This window comes from Podarcis liolepis, assembly GCF_965112155.1.
Source record: "Podarcis liolepis genome assembly, chromosome: 18".
Taxonomy (NCBI): Eukaryota; Metazoa; Chordata; class Lepidosauria; order Squamata; family Lacertidae; genus Podarcis; species Podarcis liolepis.
Genome location: NC_139572.1, coordinates 2,676,348 through 2,692,269, shown reverse-complemented (window position 1 = coordinate 2,692,269; position 15,922 = coordinate 2,676,348). Strand labels below are relative to the sequence as shown.

At 50.8% G+C, this 15,922-nt stretch overlaps 1 protein-coding gene across 1 annotated transcript; it reads left to right on the top strand.

Moving 5' to 3' along the window:
* Positions 1-2,337: 2,337 nt before the first annotated feature.
* REX1BD (required for excision 1-B domain containing) lies at positions 2,338-14,905 on the top strand. The gene is made up of 5 exons (XM_083484205.1): positions 2,338-2,451; positions 9,028-9,110; positions 11,463-11,667; positions 13,525-13,613; positions 14,491-14,905. The coding sequence occupies exons 1-5, from the start codon at positions 2,353-2,355 to the stop codon at positions 14,561-14,563; spliced, it is 549 nt and encodes a 182-aa protein (XP_083340331.1). The 5' UTR covers positions 2,338-2,352; the 3' UTR covers positions 14,564-14,905.
* Positions 14,906-15,922: the final 1,017 nt, after the last annotated feature.

Sequence of the window (15,922 nt, the reverse complement as noted above, 5' to 3'; positions counted from 1 at the left end):
CCGCTTCTTTGCATTTTTATTTTATTTTTTTGCAACGCCGAATGCAATTGCGTTGGACCGCCTGTGGGGCTGGTTTTACTGATAACATTTTAGTAATTTGCAAAAACAAAAAAACAGAATAAAAACAACAGTAAAAAAATCATAGACAATTTTTTATTATTTTATTTTATTTTATTTTTTGAAGTTGTGATGAACTCTCTTTTTATATATATATATATATATATATATATATATATATATATATGTATGTATGTATGTATATATTTATATATATGTATATGTGTGTGTGTGTGTGTGTGTGTATATATATATATATATGCTTTCGTAGATTTTTTATTTTTTTCGTAGATATATATATATATATATATATATATATATGTATATATATTGCACATTGCAATTAGCGGAGACTTATTTGTATTGCCTGCATAGGGTGAAATAATCCAATATTAGAAATACTCAGAGTAGACCTATTGATAAATTCCAGGATTAGAAATACTCAAGAGTTAGACCTATTAATGGGGACTCTGGCCCTTAAATTATATTGGCTGCATAAATTCCAGTATTAGGAATACTCAAGAGTTAGACCTATTGGAATTAATGGAGACTCTAGCCATTAAATTATATTGCCTGCATTGTTTGTTGTTGTTGTTTAGTCGTTTAGTCGTGTCCGCCTCTTCGTGACCCCCTGGACCAGAGCACGCCAGGCCCTCCTGTCTTCCACTGACTCCCGCAGTTTGGTCAAACTCATGCTGGTAGCTTCGAGAACACTGTCCCACCATCTCGTCCTCCGTCGTTCCCTTCTCCTTGTGCCCTCCATCTTTCCCAACATCAGGGTCTTTTCCAGGGAGTCTTCTCTTCTCCTGAGGTGGCCAAAGTCTTGGAGCCTCAGCTTCAGGATCTGTCCTTCCAGTGAGCACTCAGGGCTGATTTCCTTCAGAATGGAGAGGTTTGATCTTCTTGCAGTCCATGGGACTCTCAAGAGTCTCCTCCAGCACCAGAATTCAAAAGCATCCATTCTTCGGCAATCAGCCTTCTTGATGGTCCAGCTCTCACTTCCATACATCACTACTGGGAAAACCAGAGCTTTTACTATATGGACCTTTGTTGGCAAGGTGAGTGTCTCTCCACTGGGGTGTAAAAGTAAAGGGACCCCTGACCATTAGGTCCAGTCGTGGCCGACTCTGGGGTTGCGGCGCTCATCTCGCTTTAGTGGCCGAGGGACCGGCGTACAGCTTCCAGGTCATGTGGCCAGCAGGACTAAGCCGCTTCTGGCGAACCAGAGCAGCGCACCGTTTACCTTCCCGCCGGAGCGGTACCTATTTATCTACTTGCACTTTGATGTGCTTTTGAACTGCTAGGTTGGCAGGAGCAGGGACCCAGCAACGGGAGCTCACCCCGTCATTGCGGGGATTCGAACCGCCGACCTTCTGATCGGCAAGTCCTAGGCTCTGTGGTTTAACCCACAGCGCCACCCGCGTCCATGCCTTTTGCTTGCCCAGCAGTTGCTCCCCTCATACTGGGGCCCTGCATGAAATGTATTCCCTGTGAATTTTGTTGTACAGTGGTACCTTAGTTTACAACCATAATCTGTTCCGGAGGTGCGTTTGTACATAAAGCAAAACTGGTTGTATCCCAAGGCACGCTTTCGCTAATGGGGCCTGCAAAAACATTTGTTCATAATCCAAAAAAAAAAAAGAAAAAGGGTTATAATCCAAAAAAGAGTTTGCAAACCGGGACACGCATTTCCAGGTTTGATGTGTTCGTAATCTGAAACGTATGCAACTGTAGCAGGAACCCCCCCACCCCAATCATTCGGTTTGTACAAACTTCACACACTCACACTCACACACTACATATGCCACACTTCTGTTATAAATTCATAGAAAAATCAACCGTACATCGGATTTGCACTGTTCCATTTTTGTTTTACTCCATATGACAAGGACTATCAAAGGGTGGGGGGGCTTGGTTCTGGTCAGCCATAATCCCTTCACCATCCCAGCACATCCACCCTTCTTATCTTTGGGTAAACCTTGGGTTGCAGTGACCCTACCAGGCCTGCAGAGGGCAGCAGAGGGCCTTGTGCCAGAACCACGTGGCTGAGGCAGGAAGTGCCGGGTTGACCATAGAGGTGTCGAACATAGATCTAAGAAATTGTAGAGGTGCCTGAATTTTTCCGCCAACCATCACTTTCAAGAGCACTTGGTTGGAGAAGTAAAGATGAATTGGGATCAGATCAGAAACCGAGCATTAAATCAAGGGGAGGAATTAATGAATGCATTGGTCTCTGAGTGTGGGAGGAGCACAATCATTATTTTTGGGGGGAGGCTTCTTATAGTGATCCAGGAAATGCCATGGCTAGGTGGGGGGAAGGGTCATCTCTGCAATTTTCGTGCCTCTACTGTGCAGGTGGAGGACAGCCTGGGAAGAACCTCAATTGCTGCAATGGTGAGAGCAAAGGACCCCTTTAAATGAGGCTGGGGGCTCCCCTCTGCCTGCATGGGAGGGCCAAAGGCGCTGCAAAATTGCAATGGGCAGGAATTGCGCACGGGGGGGGGGGAGGAAGCAGAGTCTAAAATTTAAGAGGCTTTTTTCTGCAAACCCTGCAAAAAAACCCAAATACAGTAAAAGGAAATTTGGAATTAAAAGTGGCGATACCAGCAGCGGCCACTGGAGGGCGCGCGCGCGCGCTTTATAAACTTCCTCGTTCTATTCGTTCCTTTCCCATCGAAGCTATTATTCCCAGCACTGACCGGCAGCTGAGCTTTCAGACAAGCTTTATTTATTTATTTTTGCCAGCTTTTTCTGCGGGAATCGGAGGTGGAGAGTCAGGAAGGGACATAGGGAACCATTAATGTGCAAATAATAATAATAATAATAATAATAATAATAATAATAGTAATAATAATAATAATAATAATAATAATAATAATAATAATAATAAAAAATTTATTATTTATACCCCGCCCATCCGGCAGGATTTCCCTAGCCACTCTGGGAGGCTTCCAACAAAACACTAAAATACAATAACCTATTAAACATTTAAAAACTTCCCTAAACAGGGCTGCCTTCAGATGTCTTCTAAAAATTTGGTATTTCTTTTTCTCTTGGACATCTGGCGGGATGTCAAATTGAATTGGAAAGGGAACCAAACTCGAACCCGCGACCTTGAGATCTCAGATTCGAATGCTGTACTGACATGTAGGCCAGATCACTTGCTTGAGCCGACTGGGGCGGTAGAGCTCGAAACCGTGAGGACCGGAACCTCGGTTCATTTTTATTTGAAGCCGACGATTTCAGCATTGCCGGGGGTGGACTAGATGGCCATCGGGTCCCTTCCAACCGTACGATTCCACAATTCTATAAGTCTATTCCAGTTCACAGACTCAACCCCCAGTAGCCTGACTCGGTCCAAAGCTGTTTCTTCCTATTTAAAACCAGGTCTTTTACCGTATTTTTTGCTCTGAAAGACTCACTTTTCCCCTCCTAAAAAGTAAGGGGAAATGTGTGTGTGCGTCTTATGGAGCGAATGCAGGCTGCGCAGCTATCCCAGAAGCCAGAACAGCAAGAGGGATTGCTGCTTTCACTGCGCTTCTGGCTTCTGAGATTCAGAATATTTTTTTTCTTGTTTTCCTCCTCCAAAAACTAGGTGCGTCTCGTGGTCTGGTGCGTCTTATAGAGCGAAAAATATGGTAATTTGGAACAATGAAGACTGGAAACTTGACTTCTGGGCTTGGTCCGGCCTCAGGGAGCAGTTCCGATGTTCTCGGGTTAGGCTAATTGATCGGAGGAGAATTCGCCTTCCTGCTGATGTCGGACTCTGGAGTGGGGGGCCGATATTTATGTCTCCTGACACATGAAACCCCTGCCATCGCGGTCCATGGCTGTCCGAGAGTCGTAGCTGGAATGGAGCCTCCATGCAGGGGCGCAGTCTATTGTTGTTGTTGTTGTTGTTGAGTCGTTTAGTCGTGTCCGCCTCTTCGTCACCCCATGGACCAGAGCACGCCAGGCACTCCTGTCTTCCACTGCCTCCCGCAGTTTGGTCAAACTCATGCTGGTGGCTTCGAGAACACTGTCCCACCATCTCGTCCTCTGTCGTCCCCTTCTCCTTGCGCCCTCCATCTTTCCCAGCATCAGGGCCTCCGAAACCATATAACACCAGTCTTGAAAGACCTACATTGGCTCCCAGGATGTTTCCGAGCAAAATTCAAAGTGTTGGTGCTGACCTTGAAAGCCCCAAACGGCCCAGTAGACCTGAAGGAGCGTCTCCACCCCCATCTTCCAGCCCGGACACTTGGGTCCATCTCCCAAGGGCCTTTTGGCAGTTCCCTCCCTGCGAGAAGAGAGGTTACAGGAAACCAGGCCTTCTCGGTGGTGGCGCCCGCCCTGTGGAACTCCCTCCCACCAGATGTCAAAGAGAAAAACAACTACCAAACTTTTAGAAGACATCTGAAGGCAGCCTTGTTTAGGGAAGTTTTTAATGTTTGGTGTTTTGTCGTTTAGTCGTGTACGACTCTTTGTGACCCCCTGGACCAGAGCACGCCAGGCACTCCTGTCTTCCACTGTCTCCTGCAGTTTGGTCAAACTCATGCTGGTAGCTTCGAGAACACTGTCCCTCTGTCTCATCCTCTGTCATCCCCTTCTCCTTGTGCCCTCCATCTTTCCCAACAATGGGTCTTTCCCAGGGAGTCTTCTCTTCTCCTGACGTGGCCCAAGTCTTGGAGCCTCAGCTTCAGGATCTGTCCTTCCAGTGAGCACTCAGGGCTGATTTCCTTCCGAATGGAGAGGTTTGATCTTCTTGCAGTCCATGGGACTCTCAAGAGTCTCCTCCAGCACCAGAATTCAAAAGCATCCATTCTTCGGCCATCAGCCTTCTTGATGGTCCAGCTCTCACTTCCATACATCACTACTGGGAAAACCATAGCTTTAACTATACGGACCTTTGTTGGCAAGGTGATGTCTCTGCTTTTTAAGATGCTGTCTAGATTCGTCATTGCTTTTCTCCCAAGAAGCAGGCGTCTTTTAATTTCGTGACTGCTGTCACCATCTGCAGTGAAGGCGCAGTCTACCTTGGCTTAAGGCCGGCCGGCGTCCTTTAAACCCATATTCCAGACTGTGGGCAAACCCACCTGCCTGGCTGTTCCTTCTCACCCGCACTAAAGGGTCGGTGTCGGGAGTCGAGACTCGAACCCGGCACCCGCCAGCTCCAATCAGCCAGCGGGACAGGGAAGGGGGGAAACACCTTAGCTTGTCTGAGATGGGAGACACACAGACCCCAACTGCTGCCCCAGGCTGGATGTTTTTCGGCGGGATAGATGTTTCCGCCAAAGCCGGGCGGTTTGGGCTGCGTGCCACGAAGAGCCCCGTGGCCTGGAAAGCTCATGGAAACTGTCGGTTTTAATTGGGTGGGGGAACGGAACCCCCCCCCCAGCTGCTGTTGTTGGGCCTGGGGGTTCGGCACAGGCTGTCAATTTCTCCTGCAACCCACCCACAACCTTGTTTGCAACAGGAGATGGGGGGAAAAATTTGTCTGTGCATGCCAAAACCGCGTCCTGGAGGTGTCTCTGAATTGATGCCGTCTGCCGCTGGGCCGGGAGTTTGTTGGAGAAGCGGGACAGAGACCAGGAAGCTGCCGGGTCTGTGTTTATGGGGCATATCTCTTATTTATTTATATTTTAAAATGAATATTCAGCGAGACGATTCTCGTGGTGCTGTCCAGGCAGCGGCCAGGCACGACGCAAAGGGCTTGTTCTTCTAAGGATAGTAAAGCTGGATGATGTCTTATTGTTAAAATTATTGTGTTGAAATTTCTAATAAAATTTTTAAAAGGAAAGTTGGAAAGGGGTCCCCGGGGTCATCCATCCCAACCCGCTTGCAAGGCAGGAATCTCGGCTAAACAGAGGACCACCCAAACCTCTGTTTCAAAACCTCAGAGGAAGGAGAATTGTCCACCTTCCCATCCCATCTCAAACGCCTTGGTACTCAAACAACTTGGAACCCAAACACTGCAAACCTAGAAATAAGTGTTTGTGAACATTTTTCAGAATCCGAACGTGCTCCGTTTTGAGTGCCACACTTTGGTTTTGAGCGTTACGCTGAGGTCTGTCTGTTTTTGCTATTTATTTTTCGTTTTTGCGGCTGTTTTTGTGACTGTGCGCAACCCAGTTCAGCTACTGATGGATTGATTCTGCGACAGCAGTACATTGATTATTGCTTTCATTTTATGGATGAACGGTCTCGTTAGAGAGTAAAATTCGTGTTCAATTGCCGTTTTAGGGGTTGCTTTTAAAAGTCTGGAACGGATTAATCCGTCTTGCCTTGCTTTCTATGGGAAAGCAGCGCGCCTCGGTTTTGGAACGCTTTAGTTTTGGGACGCAATTCCCACAACGGATTAAGTTTGAGAACCAAGGGGCCATTGTACAATGGGAGATTAGGCTCTACCCAAAGGCGTCGTAGACTTTGGAGGCGCCCGAACCCCGGACGAAAGGGGGAAACGATCCGAGAGGAAGGCACGCTTGACAGATCCTCTCCTGGGATCAACTTCCACCTGGAAACCACCACTAAGACCATGGGTAGGCAAACTAAGGCCCGGGGGCCGGATCCGGCCCAATCGCCTTCTCAATCCGGCCCACGGACGGTCCGGGAATCAGCGTGTTTTTACACGAGTGAAATGTGTCCTTTGATTTAAAATGCATCTCTGGGTTATTTGTGGGGCACAGGAATCCGTTCATTTTTTTGCTTTCCAAAATACAGTCTGGAAAGCGAAATACAGTGATACCTTGGTTTTCACAGGAATCCGTTCATTTTTTTTCCCTTTCAAAATATAGTCCGGCCCCCCAACCAGGTCTAAGGGACAGTGGACCGGCCCCCTGCTGAAAAAGTTTGCTAGCCCCTGATTAAGACCATCATGGAAGACCATTCTCCTTGCCATAGGAGGAGGAGGAGAAACACAGCGGCGGTTTTCGCCTGCGATTCCTCCATCGCAAGGGGGTTGGTTTGGAGGACCTTTGGGTGTCCCTCCCAGCCCCCCAATTCTGTGCCGCCGGCCTGCTCCTTTGGCCCCGGCCAGGCTTCAAAACAGCCCAGCGGAAACTTCCTTATGAAGTGCGATCGAAAGCCGGATTTGGCACGGCAGCCAAACCGGACACCGTCCGTTCCAAAGCTCAGGTTTTGGGGAATGGAGGCAGGAATTTAAGGTTTTGTGGACTTGCCAGCTCATATCCCCATAACCCATATCCCCGACCCCTTCCAGCCCACGATTTGCACGTAACGTATATTTATATTTCTCGAAGCGGAATGCAGCCCAAGGGTTCCTTGTTTTGCACACACGCAAAAAAAGGAGTCTTTTAAAAATGATGATTTCTTCTCCTCCTATTTTCTTCCATCGCTTTGTTTTCTACGACGGAGACTCTTTTAATAAAATGGAGAGAGAGAGAGTTTTAATGTACCAAAGAAAATACAGAGCCAAGGTCTGGCAAGAGCCAATTTTGGCAAGGAGAACATAGCCAAAGCGTGGCAGGAAGATTTAAAGAAAATAAAAGAATAACATTTAAGCATTTCATTGTAGAAATGTTTTTTTTATTTGTTTGCAGAATACGGGTAGATATTCGAGAGCTGCTGGCTGTTCTGCTACAGAACAGTTGTGCGAATACGAAAGCTCAGAAAAGTGAAAGGCTCTTTGTTCGTCTCAAATTAGACCTGATATAAATTAGTCCTGACGCCTCTCTCTGTGAGTTTCTGTACGTATTTAAGATACATATGCAAGAGGCTAATTTATAATGGTATTTGGGGAATCACTCGTGTTCTTACGGGGCTGCGTGGTTTTATACTTTCTGGGTCACCCGTCTTCCTAGACTTCTTCTGCTATAGGGCAATTCTATAAATTAAGTAGGTCAGTAAATACAGGGGGAGCAAAACGTCCCTTAGAGAAGGATCTGAAATATTATCAATCAATCAATCAGTTCTTTATAGCAGTCCAAAGACCCGCAAACGGAACCCGGTACATAAAAATATTCTAATTGAAGCTTGTTTTATTTGATGCTTTATCCGCTTCGATAAAGAGGTACCTAAGAACTTAATTCGTTCCGGAGGTCCGTCCTTAACCTGAAACTGTTCTTAACCTGAAGCACCACTTTAGCTAATGGGGCCTCCTGTAGCCGCCGCACGGTTTCTGTTCTCATCCTGAAGCAAAGTTCTTAACCCAAGGTACTATTTCTGGGTTAGCGGAGTCTGTAACCTGAAGCGTCTGTAACCTGAAGCATCTGTAACCCGAGGTACCACTGTATTTTGCCTTTCAAATTGAAAGCGATAAAGAAATGAAATGGAAATGATAATATTGGCGAATGTCACCACGGGAAAAATAAACGGCGCTTTGACGTTCCGTCAGGGAGCAGCCGCAAACCAGGTTCAAGGTGCCGTTTGGTGAATCGCGGGTATTATCTGAGTTTTTTAACACTGAGTAGACCTGGAGTAAAGGGACGTGGGTGGCGCTGTGGGTTAAACCACAGAGCCTAGGACTTGCCGATCAGAAGGTCAGCGGTTTGAATCCCCGCAACGGGGTGAGCTCCTGTTGCTCAGTCCCTGCTCCTGCCCACCTAGCAATTCGAAAGCACACCAGCGCAAGTAGATAAATAGGCAGCGCTCCGGCGGGAAGGTAAATGGCGTTTCCGTGCGCAGCTCTGGTTCGCCAGAAGCGGCTTAGTCCTGCTGGCCACATGACTCGGAAGCTGTACGCCGGCTCCCTCGGCCAGTAAAGCGAGATGAGCGCCGCAACCCCAGAGTCGGCCACGACTGGACTTAACGGTCAGGGGTCCCTTTACCCTTTACCTTTAGACCTGGAAGAAGAAAAGTTGTTCGGCGACCGTGTACAGAGGCAGCGGTGCTTCTGAATCCTGGTGGCTGGGAATCGCAGGAGAGGAGAGCCGCTCTTGTGTTCGAATCCTGCCACGGTACCAAGAGCTTCGGCCCCTCGCTCCATCAAAACGCATCTCCCAAGCTTAATTCCCTTTTCCCCCCCATTTGCAGTTGGAAGCAGACGTCCAGACGCTCGTCCACCGCTTCTATGCCCTTCAGAGCGAACGGGTGGAAGCCTACCACCTCTTCGAAGAGTGAGTATCGCTGACCGGTCGGGGTTTTATTTATTTGGGGTGGGGGACGTTGCCAGGTTTCCAGAGGAAGAGCGGCTTTCATGTCCCGCTCGCGGGCTTCCCGTCGAGGCGCCCGATTGAGGATGCCTGGCCTGGAACCGACGTTATGGGACTACAAAGCCCATCGTCCACTGCCAGCTTGGCCCGTTGCAGTGGACGATGGGAGTTGTAGTCCAACTTCTAAACACGATCTCATTGTGCAGCGCTCACAACGGTACATACATGCGCGTTCCACTATGGGGTGCCCTTTTGCGCCGCTTTCTACCGCAATCTTATTCTTCCTGCTCTCAACGGCTGTTTATTATTATTTCTTCGTTTTGTTTGGATGGCTCGCTTTCAAATAAACGACGACAACAAATAGACTTGAAAACGCCAGGATCCCGGCAACCCACGTTCACCATCGGCCGGTTTTCAGGACCCCAGAAAGGTGGTTTCGAGACCCCCACCAAAGACCCCATCCCCATTCTTTCCTGTGCTGCCCCCAATTTCCGTGCCTCTCCGTCCAACGGGGGAAGGAGGCCCAGAAGGGGTGGGGGGGTTCCCTCCCCGCTTTTCCTGCCGCACCCAGGGCTTTTTTTGGCTCGGGTGCCCCTGATGAATACCAGATGAGCCGAACGGGGGGTGGAAAAACCTCCCTCCCTAGACACCTGTCTTAGATTTGCGGAGAGAAGGCACTCTGGAGCGGGGTCTCTGGGCAGGGGGGCGGTAATTGACTTCTGGGGAATCGAGAACCGAGACCCTCCGGCAACCCCCCACGACTCCGACTGAGGGGGCCTGGCTTCCCAACTGCCCCCCTCCCTCCAACCAACCCACATGGCAGGGGGGACGCCCCCCATTGCCAGGCAGGTTGGTGTGTGTGGGACGGTTCCTAATTCACCCATGCCTCTTACAAACCCAGCCCAGCGAGGTCACGCCAAAGGGGTGGGGGCTTTTTGTAGAATCATAAGATTTGGGAGAGGGATGTGGGTTAAACCACGGAGCCCAGGGCTTGCAGATCAGAAGGTTGGCAGTTCAAATCCCTGCAATGACGGGGTGAGCTCCCGTTGCTCGGTCCCTGCTCCTGCCCACCTAGCAGTTCGAAAGCATCTCAAAGTGCAAGTAGATCAATAGGTACCACTCCGGCGGGAAGGTAAACGGTGTTTCTGTGTGCTGCTCTGGTTCGCCGGAAGCGGCTTAGTCCTGCTGGCCACATGACCCGGAAGCTGTATGCCGGCTCCCTCGGCCAGTAAAGCGAGATGAGCGCCGTAACCCCAGAGTCGGCCACGACTGGACCTAATGGTCAGGGGTCCCTTTACCTTTACCTTTATCTTTAAGATTTGGGAGATAGCCCCAAAGGGCATCTAGGCTAACCTTCTGCAATGCACGGTTTTTGTTTAAATCCCTAAACAGGGCTGCCTTCAGATGTCTTCTAAAAGTCAGATAGTTGCTTATTTCCTTGACATCTGATGGGAGGGCATTCCACAGGACGGGCACCACCACCGAGAAGGCCCTCTGCCTGGTTCCCTGTAACCTCACTTCTCGCAGGAAGGGAACTGCCAGAAGGCCCTCAGAGATGGATCTCAGTGTCCGGGCTGGACGATGGGGGTGGAGACGCTCCTTCAGGTATACTGGACCGAGGCTGTTTAGGGCTTTCAAGGTCAGCACCAACACTTTGAATTGTGCTCGGAAACGTCCTGGGAGCCAATGTAGGTCTTTCAGGACCGGTGTTATCAGTCTCGGCGGCTGCTCCCAGTCCCCAGTCTGGCAGCCGCATTCTGGATTAGTTGCAGTTTCCAGGTCACCTTCAAAGGTAGCCCCACGTAGAGCGCATGGCAGTAGTCCAAGCGGGAGATAAACAGAGCATGCACCACTCTGGCCAGACAGTCTGCGGTCAGGGAGGGTCTCATCCTGTGTACCAGATGGAGCTACCCTGGACACAGAACTGACCTGCGCCTCCATGGACAGCTGTGAGTCCAAAATGACCCCCTGGCTGCGCACCTGGTCCTTCAGGGGCACAGTGACCCCATTCAGGACCAGGGAGTCCCCCACACCAGCCCGCCTCCTGTCCCCCCAAAACAGTCCTTCTGTTTTGTCAGGATTCAACCTCAATCTGTTAGCCGCCATCCATCCTCCAACCGCCTCCAGACACTCACACAGGACCTTCACCGCCTGATTTGAAAGAGGCCATTGAGGTTCTTTCCAACTCTGCGATTCTGTGCCAGGAGACATGAAGCCGGGACATTCTGCATTCGGCCCAGACCTCGATCTTCACGTCCAGGCAATGGGTACACCGCTGCTTCTCTCAGCCATTTCCTCCCTGCTCTTTCCCGCCAGGGGCCACCGGGCGTATCTCCGAAGCGGCCCTGACTACGACTTCGCCCGCTACCGCCAGCTGGTGCACGAGATCACCCAGGCCTTCAGTGGGATCTCGCGGGAGATCCTGCAGATCAAGGAGCAGCTGGAGGGACCCCGCGGGCGGCCCGACCTCGCCCAACACCTCGGGCGCCTCCAGGAGAAGGAGAAGGAGAAACTCGAGCTGGTGAGAGTGAGAGAACTTTGCGTCCATTTTACAGGTGCAAAACTGATCCCCTTCCGGTTTCGTGCCGGAAGAGTGTTTCGATCTTGTAATCGGGATTGGTGGTGTCTGGAATTTCAGGTGCGGACGTCCCTTGAGAGCTTTGTGTTTTTTTGAGGGGCTTATATGTATTCATAGGGACGCATGTGGCGCTGTGGGTAAAAGCCTCAGCGCCTAGGAGTTGCCGATCGAAAGGTCGGCGGTTCGAATCCCGGCGGTGGGGTGCGCTCCCGTCGCTCGGTCCCAGCGCCTGCCAACCTAGCAGTTCAAAAGCACCCCCGGGTGCAAGTAGATAAATAGGGACCACTTTATAGCGGGAAGGTAAACGGGCGCTGGCTCGCTAGATCATAGAATCCTAGAGTTGGAAGAGACCACAAGGGCCATCGAGTCCAACCCCCTGCCAAGCAGGAAACGCCATCAGAGCACTCCTGACATATGGTTGTCAAGCCTCTGCTTAAAGACCTCCAAAGAAGGAGACTCCACCACACTCCTTGGCAGCAAATTCCACTGTCAAACAGCTCTTACTGTCAGGAAGTTCTTCCTAATGTTTAGGGGGAATCTTCTTTCTTGTAGTTTGGATCCATTGCTCCGTGTCCGCTTCTCTGGAGCAGCAGAAAACAACCTTTCTCCCTCCTCTATGTGACATCCTTTTATATATTTGAACATGGCTATCATATCACCCCTTAACCTCCTCTTCTCCAGGCTAAACATGCCCAGCTCCCTTAGCTGTTCCTCATAAGGCATCGTTTCCAGGCCTTTGACCACGTGACCCGGAAGTGTCTGCGGACAGCGCTGGCTCCCGGCCTCTAGAGTGAGATGAGCGCACAACCCTAGAGTCTGTCAAGACTGGCCCGTACGGGCAGGGGTACCTTTACCTTTACCTTATGTATTCATAGAATCATGCCGTTGGAAGGGGCCCTGACGGTCATCCAACTCAACCCCCCCCCCCCGCAATGCAGAAATATGCAGCCGTCCCGTACAGGATTCGAACCCGCCACCCTGGCTTTGTCTCCCATCTGCAACAGATGCTTTGGCTTAAAGTTTCCTTCTTTGCAGGGGGGTTTGACTAGGTGACTCTGGAGGTCCCTTTCCAGCCCTACGATTCTATAATTCCGCTGGGCTACCCAGCTCACAAAAAAAGTCAGAACTCTCCTTGCACAGTAAATGCCTCGTTTATCGTTTCGCCGTTTCCGTTTCAACCGCTTGCCGTCGTTTTCGCCTTGCAAACCGGCCTGATTTCTTTTCAGACGACCGGACGAATATTATTTATAGCAAAAAACGGGGGGTGGGGGGTGGGGAGAAAGCGATAAAAGACGGGAAATCATCAGAAGTCTAAAATAACGTATAAGACAAGAAGTTACGCATGTGGTTGTTGGAAAAGATATGTTAAAAAAACTAATGAAAATATAAAAGGGGGGGGAGAAAGCTATAGCAAAAACATTATTTTGTTAGGTAAATCCTGAAATTCTGGCTTATTTCATTCTATAATAAAACATTTCTTTTTTTTTAAAAAAAAATTATTTATGAATGAATTTTATTGCATTGATAGTCCACCTTTGCTCTCAGGGGCTACTTCCCTCTCTGCCTTCCCATTTAATCCTCACAACAGACCTGCAAGATGGGTTAGCGACCAGCCAGAGGTTGAATTCACACCCAGGTCTTCTCCTGGCTTTTGGGTCTGGGTCTCTAACCACTGCACGGCACTGCCCCTCTGGCAAATTGCTGTCCCAGCAAACTGGGGAGAGGGGGGACTGGTGATTTCTGCGCCCCCTTTCATCTCGTCCGAAAGGGTCTCACCTCCTCGTTTCTCCCCCTTCTCAGACAGCGCAGCTGCAGCTCGCCAAACAAAATGTTCAGGACCACCCCGGCGTCGAAGCCCACCCGCAAGAGGTTCGAGAGCTCAAGCAGAGGTAAGTGAGGGAGACCCCCGTGGTTGCAAATCGGAAAGAGGGGTGCGACACTTTTAAACCTGCCCCCCCCCCGGATTGTATCAAGGCTCTCCAACTGGAAAAGCAAATGCGCTTATTTTTATTTCCGAAAACTCAGCCGTAACTCTCACAAAGTCTCTGCATGCAGAGATGTCTCTCAATCCTTGTTTTAAGAGGGGAGTCCTGTTGGTTTGAGGCTTGTTGTTGAGTCGTTTAGTCGTGTCCGCCTCTTGGTGACCCCCTGGACCAGAGCATGCCAGGCACTCCTGTCTTCCACTGCCTCCCGCAGTTGGGTCAAACTCATGCTGGTAGCTTCGAGAACACTGTCCCACCATCTCGTCCTCCATCGTCCCCTTCTCCTTGTGCCCTCTATCTTTCCCAACATCAGGGTCTTTTTGCAATCTCCCATAATCCCCCTTGCTTGCAATCTCCCACAATCCCCCCTGGTCGCAATCTCCCACAATCCCCCTTGCTTGCAATCTCCCACAATCCTGCTTGCTCGCAATCTCCCACAATGCCTTGGGTGGAGGGGCAGAACCGCTCTCTCTCTCTCGAGACCCAGATCCCTTTACAGGATAGTTTTTGCGGGGTGTGGGCTGGTGTGCAAATTCAGCGCCCGGAAAAAAAAACCCTGTTAATTTTTGCAGAAGAGGGGTCTTTGGAGAGATCCCTCCCCCCGATTGCTCTGCTTCAGCTCTCGGGATTTTTGGCTTCGCACGGGCCATTGGATCGCTGTGTTTCATAAACAAGCGGCGAGGGCCGGGGAGGGAGGCGGGCAGGGCCGGGCGGCCCGAGCCAAGAGCGTGCCTAATCGCCTCCATATGCTGCTTTATTTATCGTTTCCATCCGCCCGAAACAGGCTAATTCAAACCATCGAGGCAATCAGCGAAATTCTCCAAGATTTCAAGTACGATTCTGAAGAAAGCTCTTGACGGGACGTCCCACAGGAGGAGGAGGAAGGAAGGGGGCGAGAGGAACACCCCCTGCAAGCGAGCAACGTTCGGATCGCTCTCTCCCCCCAGACCCCCGCCTCTCTGCCCGCTTCCTTACCCGGTCTGGGTTCTGACCTGCCTCGCACGCAGGCCCCGACGCGAGGGGCTCAGCCGGACGTGCTTTGGCCCTCCGCCCGGCACGAAAGGCTCCAGACCCACGCCGAACGAGCCCAATAAAGACTTCTCCCTAGACTGGGGGGGTCGGCTGGAGCTGGAGATGTGGGGCAAGGGGGTGGGAACGTTCTCCTCGTTCGTTTGGAGTCAATAAAAGCTTCTTGTTTACTTGAGTGTCTGCGGGACTCTTTCTCCAAACCCGAATCCGTGCGATGGTTGGGCAGGGCATGGGCAGACGGACAAGGTGGGAGGGCGAAATTTGCCGGCCATTTGCTTGCCCCCGTTGTTAGAGGTTTATTGGCAGCCGTGCGTCTCGAGTGGCAATGGAGTGCGCTTCCATGGGTGAAGCCCAAACGGCTGTGTTAGCGGCACGGAAGTGACGTCCCCGGGGCGCAAGCCAGGTCTGGGAGATCCTGGGCCACCCGCCTCACGGAGAGGGTACTGTCACTGTCGGGTTCACGGGCTATCGAAGTCTCGGCGGGGGACGTCAGGACTGGGGGCAAGATGGCGGGGTGGGAGCAGGAACAGGAGTCAGGAAGCCAAGAGTCCGAGGGTCAGGAAGCAAGGAGTCACAAAGTCAGGGGTCCGAGGATCAAGAAGCAAGGAGTCACGAAGTCAGGGGTCCAAGGAGCAAGGAGTCACGAAGTCAGGAGTCCGAGGATGAAGAAGCAAGGAAACGCCGTTTACCTTCCTGCCGGAGCGGTACCTATTTATCTACTTGCACTTTGACGTGCTTTCGAACTGCTAGGTTGGCAGGGGCAGGGACCGAGCAACGGGAGCTCACCACGTCATTGCGGGGATTCGAACCGCTGACCTTCTGATCGGCAAGTCCTAGGCTCTGTGGTTTAACCCACAGCGCCACCCGCGTCCCAAATAAGTAAGTACTGTATATAAAAATTTTTCACAAAAGTTATGCTGACAAATAATGGGGAATCTGCCCACCACCGCCTTTGCGCCTCCGTGTTCGCCCCAGTGCGTCCCCTGCGATTGTGAATATGTTGACCGAGGCCCCCTTTGGAATCAGAGGCCCGGGCCAAGTGGCCCATATGGTGCCCCTCTGTCTGGACCTACACGGGTGGCGCTGTGGGTTAAACCACAGAGCCTAGGACTTGCCGATCAGAAGGTCGGCGGTTCGAATCCCCGCAATGACGGGGTGAGCTCCCATTGCTCGGTCCCTGCTCCTGC

Excerpts from the sequence above, each read along its gene's own strand:
- REX1BD (XM_083484205.1), top strand. The coding sequence starts at position 2,353 with ATGCCATGGCTAGGTGGGGGGAAGGGTCATCTCTGCAATTTTCGTGCC. Across the intron at positions 2,452-9,027 it reads GAACCTCAATTGCTGCAATG|TTGGAAGCAGACGTCCAGAC; the intron begins GTGAGAGCAAAG and ends CCCCATTTGCAG. Across the intron at positions 11,668-13,524 it reads AGAAGGAGAAACTCGAGCTG|ACAGCGCAGCTGCAGCTCGC; the intron begins GTGAGAGTGAGA and ends CCCCCTTCTCAG.